General features: G+C 42.9%; 1 protein-coding gene across 5 annotated transcripts in view; it reads left to right on the forward strand.

Annotated features, from left to right (window-relative positions):
* KTN1 (kinectin 1) overlaps positions 1-21,721 on the forward strand; it is a 54,210-nt gene that overhangs the window by 15,643 nt on the left and 16,846 nt on the right. For all 5 annotated transcript variants that reach the window (XM_059819999.1, XM_009813511.2, XM_059819996.1 and 2 more), the window contains exons 8-31: positions 410-542; positions 1,566-1,653; positions 1,951-2,117; positions 2,759-2,827; positions 4,644-4,681; positions 5,291-5,381; positions 5,705-5,773; positions 6,478-6,515; positions 6,633-6,723; positions 9,079-9,147; positions 10,514-10,548; positions 10,683-10,773; positions 11,746-11,814; positions 12,709-12,746; positions 13,425-13,515; positions 13,678-13,746; positions 15,333-15,370; positions 16,045-16,135; positions 16,239-16,316; positions 17,203-17,240; positions 18,279-18,369; positions 18,473-18,541; positions 18,972-19,009; positions 19,942-20,032. In XM_059819999.1, the coding sequence (XP_059675982.1) occupies positions 410-542; positions 1,566-1,653; positions 1,951-2,117; positions 2,759-2,827; positions 4,644-4,681; positions 5,291-5,381; positions 5,705-5,773; positions 6,478-6,515; positions 6,633-6,723; positions 9,079-9,147; positions 10,514-10,548; positions 10,683-10,773; positions 11,746-11,814; positions 12,709-12,746; positions 13,425-13,515; positions 13,678-13,746; positions 15,333-15,370; positions 16,045-16,135; positions 16,239-16,316; positions 17,203-17,240; positions 18,279-18,369; positions 18,473-18,541; positions 18,972-19,009; positions 19,942-20,032 (1,780 nt within the window). The remainder of the gene's footprint in view (positions 1-409; positions 543-1,565; positions 1,654-1,950; positions 2,118-2,758; positions 2,828-4,643; positions 4,682-5,290; positions 5,382-5,704; positions 5,774-6,477; positions 6,516-6,632; positions 6,724-9,078; positions 9,148-10,513; positions 10,549-10,682; positions 10,774-11,745; positions 11,815-12,708; positions 12,747-13,424; positions 13,516-13,677; positions 13,747-15,332; positions 15,371-16,044; positions 16,136-16,238; positions 16,317-17,202; positions 17,241-18,278; positions 18,370-18,472; positions 18,542-18,971; positions 19,010-19,941; positions 20,033-21,721) is intronic.

A 21,721-nucleotide genomic window follows, 5' to 3' on the forward strand; every position in this document is an offset into this window, starting at 1 on the left:
GTAAGTTTGAGATCAATAATCCTTTATGAGAAGAGGAAAGGAATGTGAATTTCAATGTGAGACCTTTCCTTATGCTGAGCCTCTTTAGTTTATATGAGCCTGTCCAAATTACACCCATCAGCTTGCAAACGTTTTAAAGGAACTGATGCTTGTGGCTTATTGCTGACCTTTTGTTTCTGACTCAGTGGGTTGTAGCTGCTGTGCTGACGGCCAAGAGTACCTGACCCTCATCCCTTTCCTAGGATGAAGCAGTGTGAAGAAAAAAAAAACACCCAACCCACCCAGTATAGCCCTCTGGCTGCAAATATAGGACTTGGTGTTGATATTTGAGTAGCTGTTGTTATGGTCTATACTTCTTGGTTAAAAAAAAAAAAAAAAAAAAAAAAGCTGTGAAAACGTTTATTTTTAGGCAGTCGGCTGAACTGAACAAACTGCGCCAGGATTATGCTAGGCTGGTGAATGAGCTGGGGGAGAAGAGCAGTAAGCTGCAGCAAGAGGAGCTCCAGAAGAAGAACGCAGAGCAGGCAGTTGCTCAGCTAAAGGTGACTTTGGTTTTCTCTGCCTGTCAAGTTGCGTTCGAGGCTTTATCTGAGCCAAGTTCTGAGTTGGGTGGGATGTGAGGCGTGTGAGAATAGCTTTAGTTGTTTCCCTGGCCACTAAAGCTCTCTGTCGTCTTTATATATGCAAGTATCTATTTTCAGATAGGCTGAGCCAGTCTATGGGTTTATTTAATGTTTTTATTCAATACTCTTGGGTTTTGAGTGATTACGAACCTCCCTATGAAGTGAAACTTACCCTTCCAGGCAAATATCTTAAAGCTTAACTGGTGATGTTGAACTTGGCTTTCTGTGAGCATACAGTTCCAGCAAGACTTGATGTTTTGGAGTCATTCATCCAGATGGCATTGTTCTTGTGTGATTTTTATTTGAAACTACCTGCTTTTGCTTAAATATGTTTAAATTTTTAAATCAATGTACTTTTTTAAGAGTTAAAATATAAATGGACTGGCTTCTGGCTGCATCTCTTTCCCTTTCTTTCGAAGAAAAGGTCTTTTGTATTAATTTCTTTTTGCAGAAGAGAAACCTAGTGTTTTTGGGTGAGAATGCCAATCCAGAGCTCATTACTTTTTTTGTATTTGCAGTGAAGTCTTAGTTACCAAAAGTTCTCCCTGCCTCTAGCCCTTGCAGGTGGAGAGTTGGTATCTAGAGTTGAGATACGTTTTAATCACTAGATGCAGATTTGTGATGCATGGCTAGCCTGGCTTCTAGTGTTAATTCTGAACTTGCAGGGCAAAGATGCTACACTTTCATATTACAGAAACCATTCTGTTAAGAGCCTATAATGAAATCCTGTTCACAATTTGCCTTTCAAATTAATAGGCTAAATTACTCTAGGAGGAGGATTACAGGGCACTCTGTCTCTCTGATGTGCCCTAATGGAAACAAGAAACAATTTTACTTCATTGCCATATGTGTTGGGAGTAGCACTGAAGAGACACACTGTGAATGTTTCAAAAATAAATTAAAGGTTAGGCTTCTTTCATCAAGTCTCTCTTCAATGTGAAGGTCCAGCAGCAGGAAGCAGAAAGAAGATGGGAAGAAATCCAGGCTTATCTCAGGAAAAGAACAGCAGAACACGAAGCAGCACAACAAGGCATGTATCACAAAATTCCCAAATAATGCTTATTGCAGTGATTTAGCTGTTGCCATTTGTAAAAAAGGGTGTTATTGAGTAAATGGCTTAAATAAAGCTCAGGTGAAGTCAGTATTGCTTCAGCACCCTGGGGAAATAATATGTGGTGATACCAGTTAGTTTGAATGGTGATGACAGAGCTGAACCTTGGCTTGCTGGAATGAGGCTTCTAATCAGCCTCCGTGTTACCAGTGAAAGTTATTTCCCCCAGAGTTAAATATTTACTTCTGAATTAAAATCCTGACGTTTCTGCTACAGATGTGCAGAATAAGCTTGTGGCCAAAGACAATGAAATCCAGAGCTTGCACAGTAAACTTACTGATACAATGGTGTCAAAACAGCAGCTGGAGCAGAGGATGTTGCAGTTAATGGAGGCTGAGCAAAAGAGAGCTACTGCGGAGGACTCCATGCAAATGCAGGTGCAGGTAGTATTGCTCAAGTATCTTAAGGGTTTGGTTTTTTCCTCCCACTTTGTGCCTATGGAAATGCAGCAATATCCTTGAAATGCTGCTTTAGTAAAGCTTTTCCACTGAATAAAGAATGAAAAAACTGTGTGCCAGTCTATCATCCGGCAGCTTATGAAGTGAGACCTTGTGTGTGGTGCAGTGAGGAGGTCTGGGGCCATCTCAGACCTGAGAAACACTCTGGGCACGTCAGGAAAACAGGCTGACCCAGGCAATTTCCCAAGCTGTGAAATGATGCTATGGTCTGGGGAGCACCCTAGAAGAGCAGCCGTGTACCTTTGTGTGAGCTCTTCTGGAGTGAGCTCTGTTCCCCTGGCATGAAGTGGTGAGAGGCGGTGTGGACATAACTCTTGAGGGTTTCAGGGAAACCAAACTGTGTACAGTGGGGCGGGGAATATTTTCCTCTTGATACAGAACAGGTTCTTATGTTTCCACTCAAACTGGTTGATCTTAGTGGGGAGAAAAATAGTGTCTTTGAAAAATGTCTGACATGTAAATGCTAAACTGTTCTTACTAACGTAATCATGGCTAAGAGCTAACCCTAGCAAAAGTTGACCAGCTGCAGATCTCAGCCTGCTTTTCTTTCTGTGCTCTCTTACAAGGAGCTGATAGAGCAGAATGATGCTTTGAATGCTCAGCTTCAGAAGTTTCATTCACAAATGGCAGCCCAGGTACAGCATGTTCTCAGACTTTCTTTTGTGGTCATGAATTGTGAACTTTTAATGAAAGTCAGATTTTTTTTTTGGTGGCTGGATATGAGATACGTAATGCTGAAAGCAAAGACTTGTTGGCATCCTCTTTTCTAATGTTTCTCAAACTGGTTTAAAACTGAAGCTTCTGCTGTCCTTTTGGGGGGAAAAATCCACTTGTTTCCTCCTGTAGTGGCTTTCATTTTATAACCAAAGGGTACAATACCTTTTTTGAACGTTTGTTTTCTGTAGCTTTGCATGTGTACAGTCTGTCCTGTGGTTCTTTGGTCTTTTTGCAGTCCTCCTGTGAACCACCTGATCATGCTTTTCGCTTGTGCATCAGGTTGAGAAACAGTGTCTTCTGGTAGCTCCCATATAAAGCTGTTTGTTCATTCCAGTGGTGATTTCTGTGCAGAAGAAAAAATAAAACACACCAAAACCCCACCAAACCTGCACAATGCCTTTCTCAGTTCTTTTAATCTCTAAAATTTTAGTTTGACTAGTTTCTTTGAGAAATGATTTCTGTTGTAAACACTATGTAAAACCTCAGTCACTGAAGTTGCTTTGGTGTAGAGCTAGGTCACAGAAATCAGCTCAGAGAGGCTGTAACTTCCGTGGGCACAAGTGGAGATGGTTCCTGTGCAGTTGGGTCTTGCGTTCTTTTAATTATGGATGTGCTTGATGTAGTTAGATTAAATTCAACATCAGACTGAAAACGTGTCGTCTGGCTTTGCTTGAAGTGCTTTAACCCATTGGGTGGGGAGAATAGCGAAGGAAGAGGCACTCTGGATTACAGCATCTTCATGACCTACTCCTCTTACCCCAGTTGTTTAGAAGGGCTTTGGAAATAAATCCCTAGGGAAATTTTACTTTTTTGTTCTGGGTTAGACAAGGAGGCTGTTGGAGGGAGGGGTATGCTTTCCTCATGTAGCCCCACTGGCCATGAAAATGCAGGGCCGTTTTTCCACTGTGGACAGTGGGTGTGAAAATAGCACTTTGGGGAAGCGAGGTTGGACTGGGCACCAGGGTTGATGAAACTGTTCTGGTCATTAAGGAGACCCTCTGGGACTGGAACTGCTTGTTCCCTTCAATTATATTTTTTTTTTCCCCCCATCTGATGCTGTTCTCTGATCTAGCTAAGGCAGTATAGGAATTGCTATAGGGTCCCATGGGCGCAAGCTCTGCGAGATCCAGGATTTTGGGGGAGGGTAAGGCTGGATAAAGCAGAACCATGTTCATTTGTGCTTCGGAAACATGGAAGTTGTGCCACAGCTGCTACTAAACTGGATGTGAAACAGTCTGCAGAGGTCCCTTGATAACCAGTGTGAGGGGTCTCCCCTTCCCTGTTGTGGGTGATCATGTAGGAATAAGCTTTTTCCAGGAGGAAAAAAATGCCACTTGCTGGTTTTATGCTGCTCTTCCTGTTCCTAACATGAGTTCTGATGCACTGTGCAGGGTTTTCTGTTTTTTAAATTCAAGTGGTTTGTCAGCAGAATGTCCTGTAAAGCATTTAATTCTTGGGAGACAAGCCATGGGGATCATCAGCACTTGGTTGAAATCTGGTAAAGGGCAAATAAGATGGTTCGTTTTTCCCCTCACGTTGCCTTAGGCCAAAGGGGAAGGGACATTAGTAGTGCTGGTATTCCTTCAATGTTCCTTAGCCAGGAAATAGTTGGAATTGTCCTCTGCCAGTTTAAAATAACTAGACAAATCCTACAAATACTATTCCAGGCTCACTGTAGATGATGATTCTTTGACTTGCTTTACTTTCAGCTATTTTTCTTTTTTCCTTCTGCAGACCTCAGCTTCAGTCCTGGCAGAAGAACTACACAAAGTGTGAGCGTTCATTTCCTCTGGTATTTGGGAGGTGTTACTGGCTTTTAATGCACGCCACCTTTCCTCCATGCACGTGCAGCGCGTACGGGAGGGACTGGTGAAGGAAATGTTGCTGTCTATGCTTTTAACTTCTCACTGTGGGATTGACTTGGGAGCTGGGAAACTGCTTCCTGCGGATTTCCCTTCCGTGTCTGGCATCAGGTTTGGAGTCTGTTGTACATGGCTCTATATGCTACACAGAAAGCAGTGTCTCCTCTCTTGTTTACAGCTGCTTATGTGCAGGGATCGTTGTGGCGTGCAGGAATGTGCGTGACCATGAGAACTATTTGATATTTGGGCTGTATGGCTGTGCCAGGAGATTTCTCCCTTTGGGAGATGGGATAGTTGTTGTGTTTCAGAGCTAGAGAATGACCCATAAATTTTTGGCAAGCAAACAGCATTTAAAATGGATGGAAAAGCTTTTGGACCCAAAGTGTACTGTCAGCAGGATTTAGAGTAGGAGCTGGACTTAAGGGCCGGCATGTATTTTGTGTTTAGCCTGATGCTTCATGTACCACTTTCATCCAAGACCTTTTAGTACTGATATGTCGTCATTTCTCATTTGTGCAGGATTGCGGAAAAGGACAAACAGATAAAGCAGATGGAGGACTCATTAGGCAATGAACATGCCAACTTAACCAGCAAGGAGGAAGAGCTCAAGGTATCATGAAAGCATGTGTAAATGCCAGCTGATACAGGGAGAGGCTCGTTGGCTGCGTGTACAAAACGAAGCCCGCAAGGCTGCTGTCTTTGGGTCTAGAACCAGCTCTTTCAGCTACAAGTCTGCTGATTTTGCTCTTCTAGACAAGGCCAATGCTTGATGCTGGGAAGCTGTTGATAAGAAAGCTCAAGATTTTTCCTTGCTATTACCTCTAGACTCCTTCAAAAAGTGACCTGAAATACTTTGCACTGGAGAGTGACCTTACCTGAAATACTGTCTTTATGCAAAGTGCAAATGTGGTTTTTTTTTTTCCCTTCCTTCAGGTCTTACAGAATATGAACCTATCACTGAAATCAGAAGTACAGAAGTTACAGGCTTTGACAAATGAACAGGTAAAATAATTGTTTCATGAAATACTTACTTTTACCCTCTTCCCACCTATTCTGGCATAAATGCAAATGCAGATCCATTGGCTTTAGAGAGAGCTGTGCTTAAGGACGTTAAAGGTGTGAGGCTACAGAATTGGGCTAATATGTGATTCCTTGCAGTTCTTTTAGTTGGTGGGAGGCCTGCTTCTTCCCCTTCCTTCACCAGTGAAATCTCTCTTACTTGGATATCCAAGTTGTTTTAGATTTGCAGACATACAGGAGGCTTCAGGAGTAAACACAACTGTGCTTGAATATGCAGTCCTGGCATTTGCATACAAGGGTCATAAGCATCCTTCTAAAAAAAAAAAAAAACCCCAAAAGCACACAACCGCCTCACCGTAGATACCTTTTTAGAACCAAACAAATTGCTTTCGTTCTGTTACTGCTACGTGGCCTGTTTGTAACAGAGGTGGAAGTGCAGTGTTTAGTTAGAGATAATCCTCGCTGTCAGATGAATCTCTTTGAGACCTTTACGTAATTACATGCTTGCCTGGTATATATTGGTGTTTTAAAAGTGCATGAAGACAGGCTTACCCCTTTCACTCTTGCTGGTGAGTCATGTGCTGAGAGGCCAAATGACTCGTTCTAGCTTTTTAATATTGTGGAATGAAAGATTGATTGAATCATGTGATGTATCCTAAGTCTGTGTTAATCCTCTTTATGTCTAGGCTGCTGCTGCACATGAGCTGGAAAGGATGCAGAAAAGGTAAATAGCTCTGGGATTTGATAAACAATGTTTGTCAGTCTTTTATGTTCTTTTGAATCAATGCTTTCTGTAAGACTTGGATGAGGAAACATATTTAACTGTTCTGGTGTGCCTCAGCATTCACATCAAAGATGACAAAATAAGAACTCTTGAAGATCAGCTTCGAGAAGAACTTGCTCAGATTTCAAACACAAAAGAAGAGTTCAAGGTAAGATACAGAATAGCTATTCTTCTGCTTATTTATAGTAAGTTTTCCAGACTTCAGATGTTGTGGAGCAGTTCATACAAATGAACATTCCATTTGTAAAATAGAACTGACTTTTGGGTGTTAAGGTGAATTACAGTATTCTGTTTGCAAGGCAAGAGCAACGTGGGATGTCGCAGTAGTAGCAACAGACTGTGCAGCAGAGTAAGAGATGGGGTAACAGAAGTGCAGTGTCTGCAGTTGTGAAGAGTGAATTCTTTGAAATCTGGAAGAGGAGGTTGTTCAGTAAAAGCTGTTGCGGTTTCCCTGCATTCCACCTTCTAATAGGACTTCCAAGGCCTTGGTGTGAGCCTTTGTTGCTTGGGTTATCATGCTGGTCAGGTCTTTTCTTTTTTTTTTTTTTTTCCTGTCAAAGTAGGTGTAAAAAATGCTTATTTTTCTCCTGCCATCTTCCAAATTGTTTCTCATAAGGCTATAGCTAAATTGCCAAAGCTTTTAGTGCTGACATCTGGGGTCTGCACAGCAGAGCTGATGCTTGTTTCTAGATGATGTGCACAAAGAGCGACTTAACTCCTTCCTCCTTGCCCTCTGCCACCTTAGGCTTTGTCTTCTGAACTTTAGCTCTTAGAAACAGACCTGCTTCCTGAGAAAGGTGATGGCTCCATCTTTTTAACTCCTTTAAAGCCCATGTTGGCTACTGCTGCTCTTCTGTTTCTGGGGAAGGGTCACTCCCTCTGAATCTCTTTGTGTCAAGTTGGTAGGTTTGCTGGTGAGGAACAGAGGAGGTGGGTAGTGGCAGAGGCAGCATGGCTTTTTTGTAGGGGAAGCCATGCCTCATGAGTCTCCTGGAGCTCTTTGAAGGTGTTAGCAAGCAGGTAGTAAACTTCAGTCACCTATTAAAGTGGCACTTTCAAAGATGTTTTGATGAGAGTCCCTTGCATGGCCCCATAGTTTCTCTAAGATGTCAGAGAGTAAGAGGGAAGAAGTTTGTTCAATTAATAGAATAAGAAACAAAGTACAACTTTAGCTTTATTATGAAAGTCAACTATCAACTGAATCTTCATTGAAGTAATGGGTGCGTAAACGGTCTGGAAAGGGGAGTGGGAAGACGTGGCAGGCTTGAGTAAGTCATCGACTCTCAAGTTAGTGACACTCTTGGGGCTTTTAGGGTGGTGGAACATTTTAAAATGGCAGGTGAAGTGGTGAAAATTAATAGCAGGAGGAATAGTCTGAACTTCCTTAGAGTGATGGTTTCTGTAGTAACTGTTACCCAGGAAAAAGGCCTTAAAGAGGGGTTGTGGATGGTTATGTGCTGAAATCAGCTTGGTGCGAAGTAATGGCAAAAATCAGCTGGAGGCAATCCTAGCAGTTCTTGGGAAGTGAATAGGGAACTGAACACAGATAGATCATCATTGTCGTGATACTGTGGAAATTCGTAGTGTGCTCTCGGCATCAATATTGTGTGCCCTTCTAGTCTCTTCTTCCTCCTGTGTTTGATCCCAAACATAAGTCAGACCACTCTACACTAAATGCTTCCACCTGAGGAAGCGTTCCTTTTTTCCCCCATGCACATGAAAGAGAAAAGCCGGATTCAAAACAGAGCAATTCTTTTAATCCTCACCCTTGCTGTCCCTTTCTGCTTCTGTTTTCCCTGTAAGGCTTTGGGTCTGAAGCGTAGATCATGTGTCCTGCTTTTTACTTTTGTAAAGCACTAGCAATTCTTTAAGAAGACTTCGTGAAACAAAAAGCAGTAACAGAGGAGAATTTTAAAATGTATATGAGGAATCCAGACAGACAGCCTGTCTAAGGGCTGCTGTGGGAATGCTGGAGGGAAGGCAAGGCCCGCGGTATGGCTGTTTCTCTTCCCAATTCGCCTCTTTCCAGCCTGCAGTCGGACCAAAGTGTGGGAGCTGTGCAAACCTCTCTGCTGCTGGACTACTGGTTCCTTGTGGTGCATCCTTAGTGTAAAGGCAGCTGAAGAGTACTAGAGAGGTGATCCTAGACCATTTGCTTCGCCAGATGAGTGTTTTGTAAGAGGCAGCAATCAAATCTTGACATGATGGTGATACTGCTTTAGGAGGAAAATGCAGTTTCTCTTGCCTCTCACACTTGGTACTGTCTGATCCTCTGCCAGGGAACGAAGATGGTAACAGCTGAATTTCTCATGGGAACGTAAGGACAAAAGTATTAATACAGAAGAGCAGGAAAGAAGGGGCAAGGACTCTTTGTAGTCTTGTAGCTTCCAAAGAACTCCCTGTAACGACTTCTGTGCTATTTAATTACCTCATTGCCAAAATGAAAATGCTGTAGTTAGGGTTTGCAGTTCTGAACTGATATAATGTTTAAATTTCATTCCAGGTTCTCAAGGATCAAAACGCAACTCTGCAAGCTGAAGTTCAGAAGCTGCAGACTCTCTTGTCTGAGCAGGTATAGCCAGTGTTTGCTGAGGTTGTATCAAATATCTTCTGTTCTTTTTAACTTCATCAGTATTTTTTTAAGCTGGCTCTAGGCTGAGCTGATTGGTGTCCAAGCCTGTTGCTTTTTAGGTATTTTTCTCTCCCATGGAGGGTTCAAGTAAGGTAGTTGTGGCAGTCTTCTAGACCTAGTCAACTGTCCAAACAAAACGTGGATTCCTGCTCCACACCCCCCGCCCCAACAATGCTAGCTTAACACAAGCAAAAACTTATTTTTACAACCCCTCCCAGTTTTAATGGAAATTTTCTGGAATAAAAAAAAAAAAAAAACCAGCATGAGCAACCAGCCTTTCCAGGGGAGAAGGCTTTTACTGGGCTGTGGGGAGACCACGATAAGATCTTTACCCTACTTGTTTTCTTCCATCCTGGAATGAATTCTCAAACCAGTGATAACCAAAGAACAGACTCATGAAATGGGAAAGGTATTTACATTGTGATGTCTTTTGTCCCTCCTCTTTATTTTTTTTTGCCCATGGCACACCTACTGCAGCCAGTCTGACTGGTGCTCACGCAGGATGCTGCAGGTTCAAAGCTGTTGTGTTGCTCAGCCCCATCTCCTTTGCGAGTGTTACCTGGGAGAGCTCTTGTGAACACCCCTGACTTTGTAGCACTGTGGAATGAGAAAACTTCCTGAAACACTGGAAAAAGACTTGCAGGGCAGGAAACTTACTTCCTTTTCTGCACTGGTGTCTGCTAGCTAGCAGCTCCCTGTCTGGAGCAGCTCCCTTTCTTCTGGCAGAGAACCAGATTTGCAGCTTTATTCCCCTAGGTCTGGCTTATTTGGTGTCCTGTCTGAAATAGTGGGTCTGATTTTCTTTTTTTTCTTGCTAGCTGGCTTATGTTTCTCATGTGGTCTCTCACAATGTGTTGTTGAGAAATCATAAGTGCTCTGCTGAGTGAGTCTCAAATGGAGCTTGTGGTTTTGATAAATGCTCAAGAGACAAATTTTTCAGGTACTGAGCTGGCTGCTATGGATTAGATGCTTCACAGTTCTTGGTATGCTTGACATTCCCTAGGATAACTGGGATCCTGTGTCCCACAGCATCTTGTTGCTAGAACTCCTGCAGTCCATCAGTGTAAAATCATCAAGGCATTTGGGCTGGATCTGTACCTCCCCTGAAAGACTGTCTAATATTGATGCTGGAAAGATGTCACACATGCCATGAGCACATTCTGCCCCTATTTTATTTTCCCTTCTGGATTAGTGTGGTAACTAAGGTTCTGGTTAGGTTAATGCTCTTCATCATTAAATTGATGTTTTTAAAATCCCAAACCATTATTGATCCAATTAATGATCACCTTATTGTGTTTTCTTATAGGCAAATAAAGAATTGTTAGAGCAGATGGAAAGAAGGTAAGAAACTTTCTTGTCTTGAATCAGGCTAAAATAAAGATCCAGTTTTGTTGACAGCAAGGTTACTGTTGATGGCTAAACTGCCATCAAAGGTTAACTCTCTTTTTTGCTAATACTCACTTTTAATTTCTTAGCATGAGAGAGAGGGATGATAAAATCAAGACAGTTGAAGAGCTGCTTGAGGCAGGACTCATACAGGTGGCTAATAAAGAGGAGGAGCTGAAGGTAAAATCTCTCATATTATCTTTTTATGGGGAAGTGGAGATTAAGTGCTCTTGTGCAAAGTATATGTGAGTGCTCACAGTGCAGCCTGAGATCATTCCCTTTGAATAGGAAAAGCCTCTTGTGAATCACAGAATCACTAAGGTTGGAAAAGACCTGTAAGATCATCAAGTCCAACCATTAAAAAACAAAACAAAAACCAGGTTAAAATCTTTTTGGTAAGATAGGCTAAGTGTGACCGTTGATGGCGTACAGTAAGTGCTTCTCTGTGCTTAGTCTAGAGCGTATTTTGCCAGCATGTTTACCTGGTGTCTTTTGGAATAAAGTGAATACATCTCCAGAGCTGTACGTTTGGCCTAATCTGCAACAAATCTGTCTTAGGAAAGGGTGTTTTGTAAAAACGTGGCAGTATGGGGCTCTTGCATCTCTTTGCTTTGTTGGTAAGCTGAAGGGTTAAACGGATCATAAACTAGTGACACTTCTGGGGCAATGCTGAAGGTATTTCCTTCCTGTTCCGTTTATAAAGAAGCTAATGACGAGAAATCTAGAAAGCCAGTACAAAAATCCCTATCTGTTTTCAGATGGCTTTTGCTGGAAAGCTGTGTCCTGTCTACCTGGGCAGAGCCAAGACAATGCTCACTTTCTTAATGTCTCTAAGTTCCAGGTGCATTGCTGACACCCCTGTACTGGGGAGGGGTTGCATGCTAGCAAACTCTTGCATTGCTAAACAGCCACAGATGCGAGCACATCACCTTGACGTTTCTGTGGACTCTGCCTTCCTATAGATTGAAGTCCGCTCTGAGTTGCCTGTAATAATTAGCCCGTTGAATACTTTGGCTCCAACTGCTGCAGAGAGGGTCTCTTTCAGGCTTTCAAAGTCTTTCGCTTGTTCTAAAAGAAATGACTTTTCCGTCAAGCTTAACACTTTTTCCCCAACAAATGAGTCTTTCATTATCTGTATGTCTGCTTTCAAAGGCACTGCGAACAGAAAATTCATCCTTGAGAAAAGAACTTCAAAGTCTGCAGATTCAGCAATCAGAGCAGGTAGTACTTTTCATCTAAAACTTTTATTACACCTAAACTAAATCTAAAAGAATCTTGCTGTGGTTGCAGAAGTCAAGGGAAAAAGGTGAAGACGTCTTTGAAGCCTCTTGGCAAAGCATTCTGTTTTCTTCCAGCATTGGTCTGGAAGCTGATATTTCTGTCAAATACTTCCTTTGCATAAGTGTCAGAAATGTGGCAGATGTAAAGGTTCCAATCAGCAGCAGTTCTGGTTTGAGTTTGTCACGTACTGAAATGGCTGTGGGTTGCTTTTTTCCAGAAGCCTAGTGGAGCAGGCATGGCTGGTAGGCAGCTCTTTCCACATCAGCTTCATTATGCATATTTCAGCTTTCTAATGTTAATCCACACTTGTGCAGGTGTGACTTAGCCCCCTTCTATTTATGTCTCTGTTCAGTGACACTGTCACAGTATTATAGTTTTTGATGTGCGCTCGCCGATCGGGAAGTGCCTTTTCCTTGACATCCAGCTCTTCTTAGGCAGCTCAGGAGAGCATTTAGTTCCTTGAAAATAATTTGTGGGAGAGGAGAAGCACAGTAACTGTGGGGAGGTGTACAGTAGTGCCAGTATGAAAAGGTTAGCTGATCAGATGCTGGTCCTGAACCTCAGCCTCTCCTGGTAAAGGTGGTGTGGGTTTGCTTTTGGTTTGCTTTTTTTTCCCCCCCCTGGAACTTGCAGCAGACCTGGCATTATTAGTTTGCCAGGAACTGGAGACCAACAGCTAATTTTCTCAGGAGCAGCTAGATAGATAAAATCTTTAGTCTGCTGCATGGTTTACCCAGTGCCAAAGAGCTCAAGCTTTCTACTCTTTACCCCTCAATACTTGCAGATTGTTTTTCTCTCTTCTGTTTTTCTAAGTTGAAGCTCTGTTTTCAACAGGTTTCCTTCCAATCACTGGTGGAAGAACTGCAGAAAGTGTAAGTTACTACACAGATTTCATTTCTGATTGTTACATCTGTCTGTCTTTATTCCATGACTGTTTTGCTTCCCTGAAATGATTTGCTTTTAATTGGGTGAAGAGTGTGTGTGTGGCAGGAAGCATTATCACTTTGGAAACATGTCAAGTCAGATCAATACCTTTTGAAAATGTAGTTGCTTCTCTGCTGAGCAATTAACTTCATAAGCCTAACTTTGACTAGATGAGGAATTGCACTGAATTATCTGATAATTGTTTGTCTTCAGTAGGCCCTCTAAAAGGAGGGAGCTTGTTTGCTCTCTGTGTGTATTTGAAGTTGTTAAATACTTCGCTGGAATGTCCAGTGAAGGCTGAAATTAAGTGTGTGTCATTCCAGGGACTATTGATACCTTAATTTGCATTTTTAGACAGTAGTAGTATCTATTTAGCATGTGAACTACTGGTTATATAAAGCCAGCTTGTTCTGCGCTGTTCCCAGTCTTACTCCTCCTATTTGTTTCTCCTGCTTGTTGTATCTGGATTTGGGATTGCGGTGAGAGATGGTACCCGCAATAGCGGGAGGTCCCACTGTGGATCCCAGAGGCTGGCGACGTGATAGCAGAACCAAAGCCTTGTGTATTTGCTCAACTAGCACGTTTTTTTTCAGCCAGCTAATGTTGTTCCTCTGCTCTTTTGTAAGGATTCATGAGAAGGATGGAAAAATAAAATCAGTAGAAGAACTCCTACAAGCTGAAATCCTTAAAGTGGCAAGCAAGGAGAAGACTGTTCAGGTATCTATCTCTGCAATACCTAATTTCCTTTCTGTGTCTATGCCACTGACTACCATTTATTTGTTATTACATGGCATTCTATAGTGATGAATTTGTAGCATCCATTTTTGTGGCGTTTTTGTGTTTCCATTGTCCAATCCTGTCTGTTTTGTCATTGAAAAGGCTTTGACACAGGAAATAGAGGCTCTGAAAGAAGAAGTAGGAAATTCCCAGCTTGAGATGGAAAAACAGGTAAAATACCTTAGTGCCAGAAGTGTGAAACAGCCTTGCCTTGGATGCGCTGCTCACTCATTTCTGTTGTAGTCTGTTTTCTTTCACTGGTGAATTGGGTAAGGGAAGTCTTTAATGGTAGAGCTACACTATTCTTGGATATAAAGCTGTAATATAACTACCACTGTCCTTCAGAAACCACATTCCTCTGGATGCCCAAGCTTTTTGGGCTTTTAGTATGAAATTTGACAAGAATTGCTGTCACTTAAAGCATTGTAGCATTAGCTCTGGCTGGGCATATTGTGTACTGTCCCTATAGTAAACATGAAACCCTGGGACATCCTTTGAGGCTGGCACCTTGGAAATCTCAAGTGCTGAAGGTGCTTCTCCTTTTGTTGGCCTTCTGTGTTGCTAGAACAATACTACTGGCCCGAATAGTATTTGGTTTCCAGGTAAACCTGAGACTGTGTTCTTTCCAGTGTCCAAAGAAAGCCTGTCTTGGCAGAATAAGTTTTACACTAGCTGTCAGGAATGCAGAAATGGAGGAGTATTGGCTTTTTTGGCATGCTTGCTGTCTAGCATCCAAAACAACGGGAACCCACGTTTCCTTAGGGAGCCCATTCTGCAGGCAGCTTAATCCATCGTGCTGTCAGGAAGTTTGCTTGCTTGTTTGTGTGGGGTGTGTGGGTTGTGGTTTTTTTTTTTGGTCTGCACTTTTTTTCAGTCTTTCTAGCTACATTCCAACATGTCACCCCTGTTTCTTCTTTCCTTAGTGTTAAAGTTTTGTCCTTTTTTAGGCAAAGCTTCATAGAATGTGTTTCCGTCTTGGGCTTTTCCTCCAAAGCAAATTCCCAGGAACTGGAGGAATTATTTGTGTGTTTTTCCTTCCCTGGAGCTGACACAGAGCCCAGAACAAAATGCAGTTTAGAGTTGCCGTCTCTGGAAAGCTGCATGTGAGGGGTGCTTGCTCCAAAGGTGGTGTATATGCAGCTTTTAGTATCCTGCAAGCAGAATAGAGGTTTTTGGGAATGTCTGAAACTCCTGCCATGTTGTGGTAGAGGACTGACTAAGCTGTTTGGACAGCCAGTATCTACACAGATAGCCCCTGTCAGGCTTTTCTACAAAATTCCACTAAATCTTGTTTCTTCAATCCACGTTCAGCCTTAGAACGGGAATGTAAGGGAGCGCCGACATTGCAGAGAACATCTAAAAAGCCCTTGCTTGCACAAAGGTCTAAATGACCAGGGATGATCTCTCTGATCTGAGCTGCAGTTGCTAGTGAGGTGGTTGTCATCATCAGTGTTTGCTTCTTCCTTTGTCTCTTGTGGCAGAAGGGTGCTCCAGTGGGCCTGCTTGTGTTCCCATTTGCACTGTTTTCTTTTCTGGGTCACGTTTTAAATGTGGAGAAAGTAAATAGTGGAGACACTTGACTTCTCGTAATTTATTTTCCCACAAAAAAAGCATGTTTATGCTTCTATAACTGTAAAAAATAGTGCCTATTCTAGTAAAGTCTAATGGCGTTTTTCCCATAATTCTACTTAAAGCAGTTTATAGCATTTATGTCTCTTCTATGTGCATTGAACTGAAGTACTTATTATTTTCTTTAGGTGTCAATTACATCACAAGTCAAAGAACTTCAGACTCTGTAAGTACAGTTGTTAACATGTCTGATCTGCCCTGTGCACCCCTCGCTTCCCTGCTCCAGTCTATTTTAAGTTAAAATGTTCTCGCCTGGTGTCTGCACTTTGCACGAAGTGAGCCAGGCTGTTAACACTGGTCTCGGTAGACGTGTCCTTATTAAATACTTGGTCCTGTCTGAGACAGCAATCAAGGTGAGGTGCTGCATGGCTTCATGAGTCCCAGTTAACATACAAGGGATTAAATTCAAGTCAGGATAGCAGGACATAGCCAAGGTGCTATGGCAGACTTACATTGGTAGTATCTGTTCTGTAGCTGCGTGGGTAAGTGGGAATGGAGTCACCAGGGTTGGCAGCCCCTCGTGTCCCTAACTGTGGGGAGGGAGGAAGGAAGTATTTTTAGATGAGAAGAACACATGTGTGTGAAAACCCTGCAATATGTCAGTGCAGAATTTGTCTGCTTTCACTTAATGAGCAGTACTATTGATCAAGGGCATCTCTTGCTAACCCAGACCGAAGTGGAAGTGTTCACACGTTGATTTTTAGTGGGTGAATTGTGTCTGTGCCTTTGATCGCATAGGCTGCTGTTGTTTGTTATGTGCTGTAAAGCATAGGATGTCTTTTGTGATGGATAAAAGAGCAGGGCTTTAGGCTGTGTGTCTATGTGTGTTTAACGGTACAGGTTGAAGGGGAAGGAAAAGCAGGTGAAAACCATGGAGGCCTTATTGGAAGAGAAGGAGAAAGAGATTGTTAAGAAAGGAGAATGGCTGCAGGTAAGCTTCCTTGGTATTCTAAAGGGAAATAAATTCTGTTGCAGTATTTCTGGCTGTGGAAAAGTTACATGTACACTTCTAAACTTGCTTTTTTTTCCCAAAGGATCAGAAAGATACAATTGCACAATTAACCGGTAAAGTTCAGGAGTTAGAACAGCAGAACCTGCAGCAACTCCAACAGGTACGGCCTGCAGAGTGGATGTGGTTTGGGAGTGATGCTCAGTTGAACTGGAAGATGGTTTTTGTCCTCTAACTCTCACAAGGGGTTTGCACTGGCCTCAACCTACAGAGCTATTTTAAATCCTACTTCACTGAACTGGTAGTCTACAGTGCAGAGAGCCCACTAGTTAACTGTGTCCATCCAAAATAGGTTTTACATGGATAACAAGTTCTGAGAGCTTTTTTTTAACCTGGATGATAACTATGTGTAATGACTAGCTTTGGTGGTCTGAAAACTTTGAAGCTGATAGACAGAATCAGCTGTGTCCTAGGTACCTCCTTTCCAGACTCAAGTAGCGTCTCTGCAGGGCTGTGGTCCCAGAGGAACTCCTGCTGTAACTGAACACAGCAGCTCCCCCTGAAGTGGTCAGGCTTTGCTGTGAGTCCTTCCTGCCTTTACCTGTTGCAGAAGTTGCAACTGGTGTTTTTGATTTCCTGCACTGGACTTGAGAAGAGGAGACTGGACATCCTTGAAGCCAGGTGTTAATTAACGGAAGAATTTTTCCAGTAAGGCAGTATTCTAGCTCAGTTTGGATTTTTGTCGATGATAAAGAAGAGAAACTGAGTTATTTTGGGTAGATGTCTAGACAGGCGTTTATCCCAAGGGAAAGGTGGAATGGAGAGAAATTGGCTGGTGTGAAGTTTGGGATGCTTGGTATAAGCTGCGCTTCTAAAATCCATTATGTGTTTAGATATTCTTGGAGCAGCGTGTGATGCAAAATTTCTGGTATTTCTTTGGCAAGTATCTTGCAGGCTGTATGGTGCCCCTGCTCATGCAAAGGGTTGCTGTTAATTTGAAAGCTTTACTGTGCCATCAAATTGAGGTTGGGAATTGCTTTGTTTTTCAGGTACCTGCTGCATCCCAAGTCCAGGACCTGGAGAACCTGTGAGTATGCTTAGTAGCAGTTTCTCAAGTGCCTGCTGATAATATGCATTCAGTGCTGGCGTTTGTCTTAAATTGGAATGTATGAATTGGTTTCAAGAATTTTATGGGCTTTGCTAAAATAAGCTGTTAGTGCCGATGGACGTACACCAGCCAGTGCGTCTGCTGCCGTGTATAATAGCAAGCGTCTGGCGTCCATGCCTGGCGTGCCTAAGTAGTAGTGCTCATACACTTTACGAAAGTGAATGATCACCCAGGGCTCTACTAAGTAGTGAAATTGCTGTTACTTCTTGTGTCTAGTGATAATTTCTCCTTCTGTTTAGCATGTTTAAAGAAGTGTGGATTTAAGTGCCTGTCGCTGAGTCGGTAAAAGCAATGAACAGATACGGTTTGCCATTTTCAGTCTGAGATGCAATAGCCAATTCTCCAGCTCCTGTTTTATGGAGAAATGCTGCCAGACTTCCCTCTGTTTTGACTCTGCTCTGTCTGGCTGCTCTAAGTCAGAGGAAGGAAGGTTGTATGAGACTGTGCCAAAAAGGGCTCTGTCTTCCATGCAGCTCTTGTAACAATGTGCCCTCGCAGAAGGGCTCCGGTATAGCCAGTACGTGGTACCGAAGGCAGCCTCACCTTTGGGAGACTGTCCCTGGCACCTTCACAGCCAGCTGGCTTGCAGGATTTGCTCAGGTGATGGATGACTCCTCTCTGCTCTGAATGCTGTTGAGATCAGCTATGACTAAAAGCGTTTGCTGATTGACATGTGAAATGACTAACTTGCTTCAGGCCAGTTCTTAGCAGGTAGGTGTTTGCAGTACATGATGCCACAGCTGGCATGTATTTTTGTTAGTTTTCTTGGTTTAGAACCACAGTGCAATGGTTTCTTCTCCATGCATGTGCTCTCCATGTGGCTGATGATTATATATAGCATACAAAGTTCAGTTGTTTCTGCTGCCGAACCACTGTCCCAGCTAGAGTGTCTGTCCCTTTTTAGCATAAGTTCTCACGTTAACCCTCTTTTCTTATTTTTCTAAACTATCTTTGCAGGTTGAAAGGAGAAGAAGAACAAATAAAGAAGTTGAAAGCTGTAGTGGAAGAAAAAGAGAGAGAAATTGCAAACCAAGTAAAACAGTTGCAGGTAAAGTTTTGATAGAGGTGTCTTGTGTTGTAAGGAGCATTTGTATTGCGAGTGTGTATCTGTATGTATACATATGGATATATTGCCTTTTTTCTTTCAACAGGATGTGCAAAAGGAAAATGAATCTTTTAAAATTCAAATTCAAGAACTAAAGCAGGAGAATTGCAAACAGGTACAGCTTCCACTTGCAGTGTTACTGAGTGAAGTTGGAGGGGGGTGGTGGTGGCTTGTATGGATGCATGGAAAACCAGTAGTTGTATTGACCAAACAAATCCAGGGACAGCTTCAGGGTTGGATTGCACTAAGACAGCTTTTCTGGCTGTTGCATATCTGTTCCTGCTTCTCTTTATCGTGTGAGTTTGCAGCCTTGTGCTCTTTGTTACGCCTGCTGTGTTCTTGTCTAGCTTTCCATCCCTGTCTTTACACACTGTATATCACAGCCGGGGTTCTTCTGGCCAAAGGAGGCTGTTCAGGGCTCCCTTGAAGGCCGAGAGTGCAGCTGCTTGGTGTTGCCGCAATGCCTGCTTAACAAGGCAGATCACGCCCTCTGCATCACTCTTTGCTGCTGATCTGCTCCTAATGAGTTTCTGATCTGTTTGTAGGCATCTCTGGCTGTCCAAAGTGAGGAGCTTCTGCAAGTGTGAGTACTGCCAAAAGTTGAATGCAATAGATAAGCGCTTCATTTCACTTCTTGCTCAGGAAATTTAAAAGATGAAATAAATGACAAATGTACAATATCAATGTGTGAGAAGTGGCCAGTTAAAAAAAAAAACACAACACTTGACTATCTAATAAAACTTGAACATAAAGATTCTGCTCACACTAATAATCCTCAGCTGCAGACAGTGCTTGCAGTATGTTGTGCCCACAATGTAAGCAAACCATGATTGATATAATTTTAAATGCATGTCAGCTTAGCTCCATGTCTGAAGAGTTAAATGTTGGTGTTCCAGGTGAAAGTGACAGGCTTTTTTTTCTTGGAACTTCAGCTTAGTAGAGGGTGTTGTTCATACTATAAAATCATCTGGTAAAAATCTTTTCCTAGGGAAAGTCTTAGGGGTAAAATGTGATATAACGTAGAGCTGAAATGCATTAAAGAACTGCGTGGAAGCTAATGCCATGCTGGCTTATACTGTGCTACACAAATTGCCACTGTCATGCATTTTTGGCTGGCTGAATTATTTTTCTTTTAACTTAAATGACTTACAAATTGCGGACTAGGTACTTGAAAAAGAATGCTCTTATCCAGCAGGCACTGCCTGTTTTGTGGCGTTGTACTAGCGTGGGCTGGCTGACTTATCCTTCTCTAATGGGTTGCCTTTCTGTGGCCTTGATAAATGTGTGCAGATGCCTGTTGTAGGCAAACAACAGCTTTACAATGGGCTTTGCTCTGGCAGCCCGCAGTTCACAGAGCAGTAGGAAGCAAGCGGTACCGCCAAGTCGGTGAGAGCAGCTTTTCAAAGAGAGTGTGTTGCTGGAAGGGAAGTTAGCGTATGTGAAAGGGTGTCAGTGCTTCACTTGAGATTTCTTAAATGTCTCCTGACTTGTTTATGATTCTTTTTGCTAATTCAGGGTTGCAGGGAAAGAGAAGGAAATCGCCGGTCTCCAAAATGAGCTTGCCTCTCAGAGAAATGCTTTTGAACAACAGAGGAAAAAGAACAACGTAAGGAAATTCTACCCCCACTCTCCCCCCAAAAAACCCCCAAACCCCAAAGAACAACCAAACCTGTGTGCACAGCACTCCTCAATACTAGGGCATTTGCTAGGAAAATGTTTCTGACAGTTCTGCCCTTTTGTGTCCTCAGGAGACTCCTCTCCTCTTTTCTTGGGAGTGACTAAGCATACCTTACTTTACTGCTCCAAGTTTCATCAGCTCTTTGACAAGTTGCTGATTTGATGAGAGGGAGGAGACTTGCTGGGGGACACATCCCCTAGCAAGTTCTCAGACTTGGGTTCAAGCATTGTTAGCCCTGTTCAGAAACACATCCTTTGCCAAAGGAAGAAGAGGGAGTTTGGGGAGAGAGGGTGGGAGGATGAAGGGGGCTGTGCTCTGACCGAGTTATGGTCCTTGTGCGTGGACGTGGGAGGAGGCATTAGCTTCAGGGGTCTCAGATCTGACTCTTCCCATTCCTAAGAGTGGCTAATCCTGATCTTCTGAAGGAGGTGAAGGACAGTGAGCCTTTCTTTACAGCAGCCGTTGATGGTGCAGCATGGATTGTTTGTGGGTGGAAGTAAAGGTTGTATCTTCTATCACAGAGCTGTGAACTTACTTCCTTGTAATACACTACCTGTGCAGAGCAAGAGGATGGCATCTTTTGAGTTATATGGAAAAAAGTTGTTAAAATAGAGGGTTTTTAATTTGCCTCTCTCTCCTTGATAGCCTATAAAGGCTGTTGCCTGAATACAATGCAATAAGCTTTATTGCTTGAAAGTGGCACAATATAAGGGAAGATGCACAAGGAAAATCCTGAGAACGTGAGCTTTTGAGCAAGTAGTGTTGCTTAAGAGCTGAAATAAAGTAGTGGCTCGGTATTCTTAGAAGACAGATGAGCTGGAAAGGTACAACATATGTATGCCTGTTCCCTAGGGAACTGCAAGGTCTAAGTACCCTTCATGGTGCAGGCAGAAATCTTGCTACTGCTAAAGGCAGACCGTGCCTGTAGGTCCCAGCTTTCCACATCGCAATTTTATCTAATCTTGTTTTTATGTCCTGTGAAACAGCCTTTAGGATAGCAGGCAAATGGAAGTGGTAAAGTAAAAATAGTGTAGGTACACGCTAGGATTTCGATGCCACTTTGCGTTGTGAATTTAAAAAAAACAACACCACAGCCTTTCAAAAATAGCCCTTTGACAAAGCAGATTGTTCTGAGGGTTGGAAACAACCCAGAAATCGAAGTCCCAAGAACCATAATCTCCTCCCCACAAGGCCCATCATTCTTCCTAGATAAGAGCTGCAAGGCTCTCATAAGAGCTCTCAGCCTCCTAACTGAGCTTGCATGTTGACGTCTTGTGGAGTACACGTTTGATGACCTCGCCAAGAAAGATGCAGGAGCGCGGTACGGCACGGTGGTGTTTCCGTGTGGATCTGGGGTGTGCTCGCCACTGGTGAAACCCCAAAACCTCCCAGGAGGGCACTGGTGAGCAAACCAGTTTTCTTTGGGCACAGTGGAGAGAGCTGTGCGCGTAAATGCTGTGAACCAAGCCCGTGAGCTTTGCGTTTCTAAAATCAGCCCTGGCGTAGTAGGTTTGGGCTGAGGCATAAAGATCTACGCAGCTAGATCTGGTTGCAAGATCAGGGGCATAAATGTGTACACCTCCATGTATACTGGGGTCCATGCTGGGTTCTGCAACG

The sequence above is a fragment of the Gavia stellata genome, chromosome 7, assembly GCF_030936135.1.
Source record: "Gavia stellata isolate bGavSte3 chromosome 7, bGavSte3.hap2, whole genome shotgun sequence".
Taxonomy (NCBI): domain Eukaryota; kingdom Metazoa; phylum Chordata; class Aves; order Gaviiformes; family Gaviidae; genus Gavia; species Gavia stellata.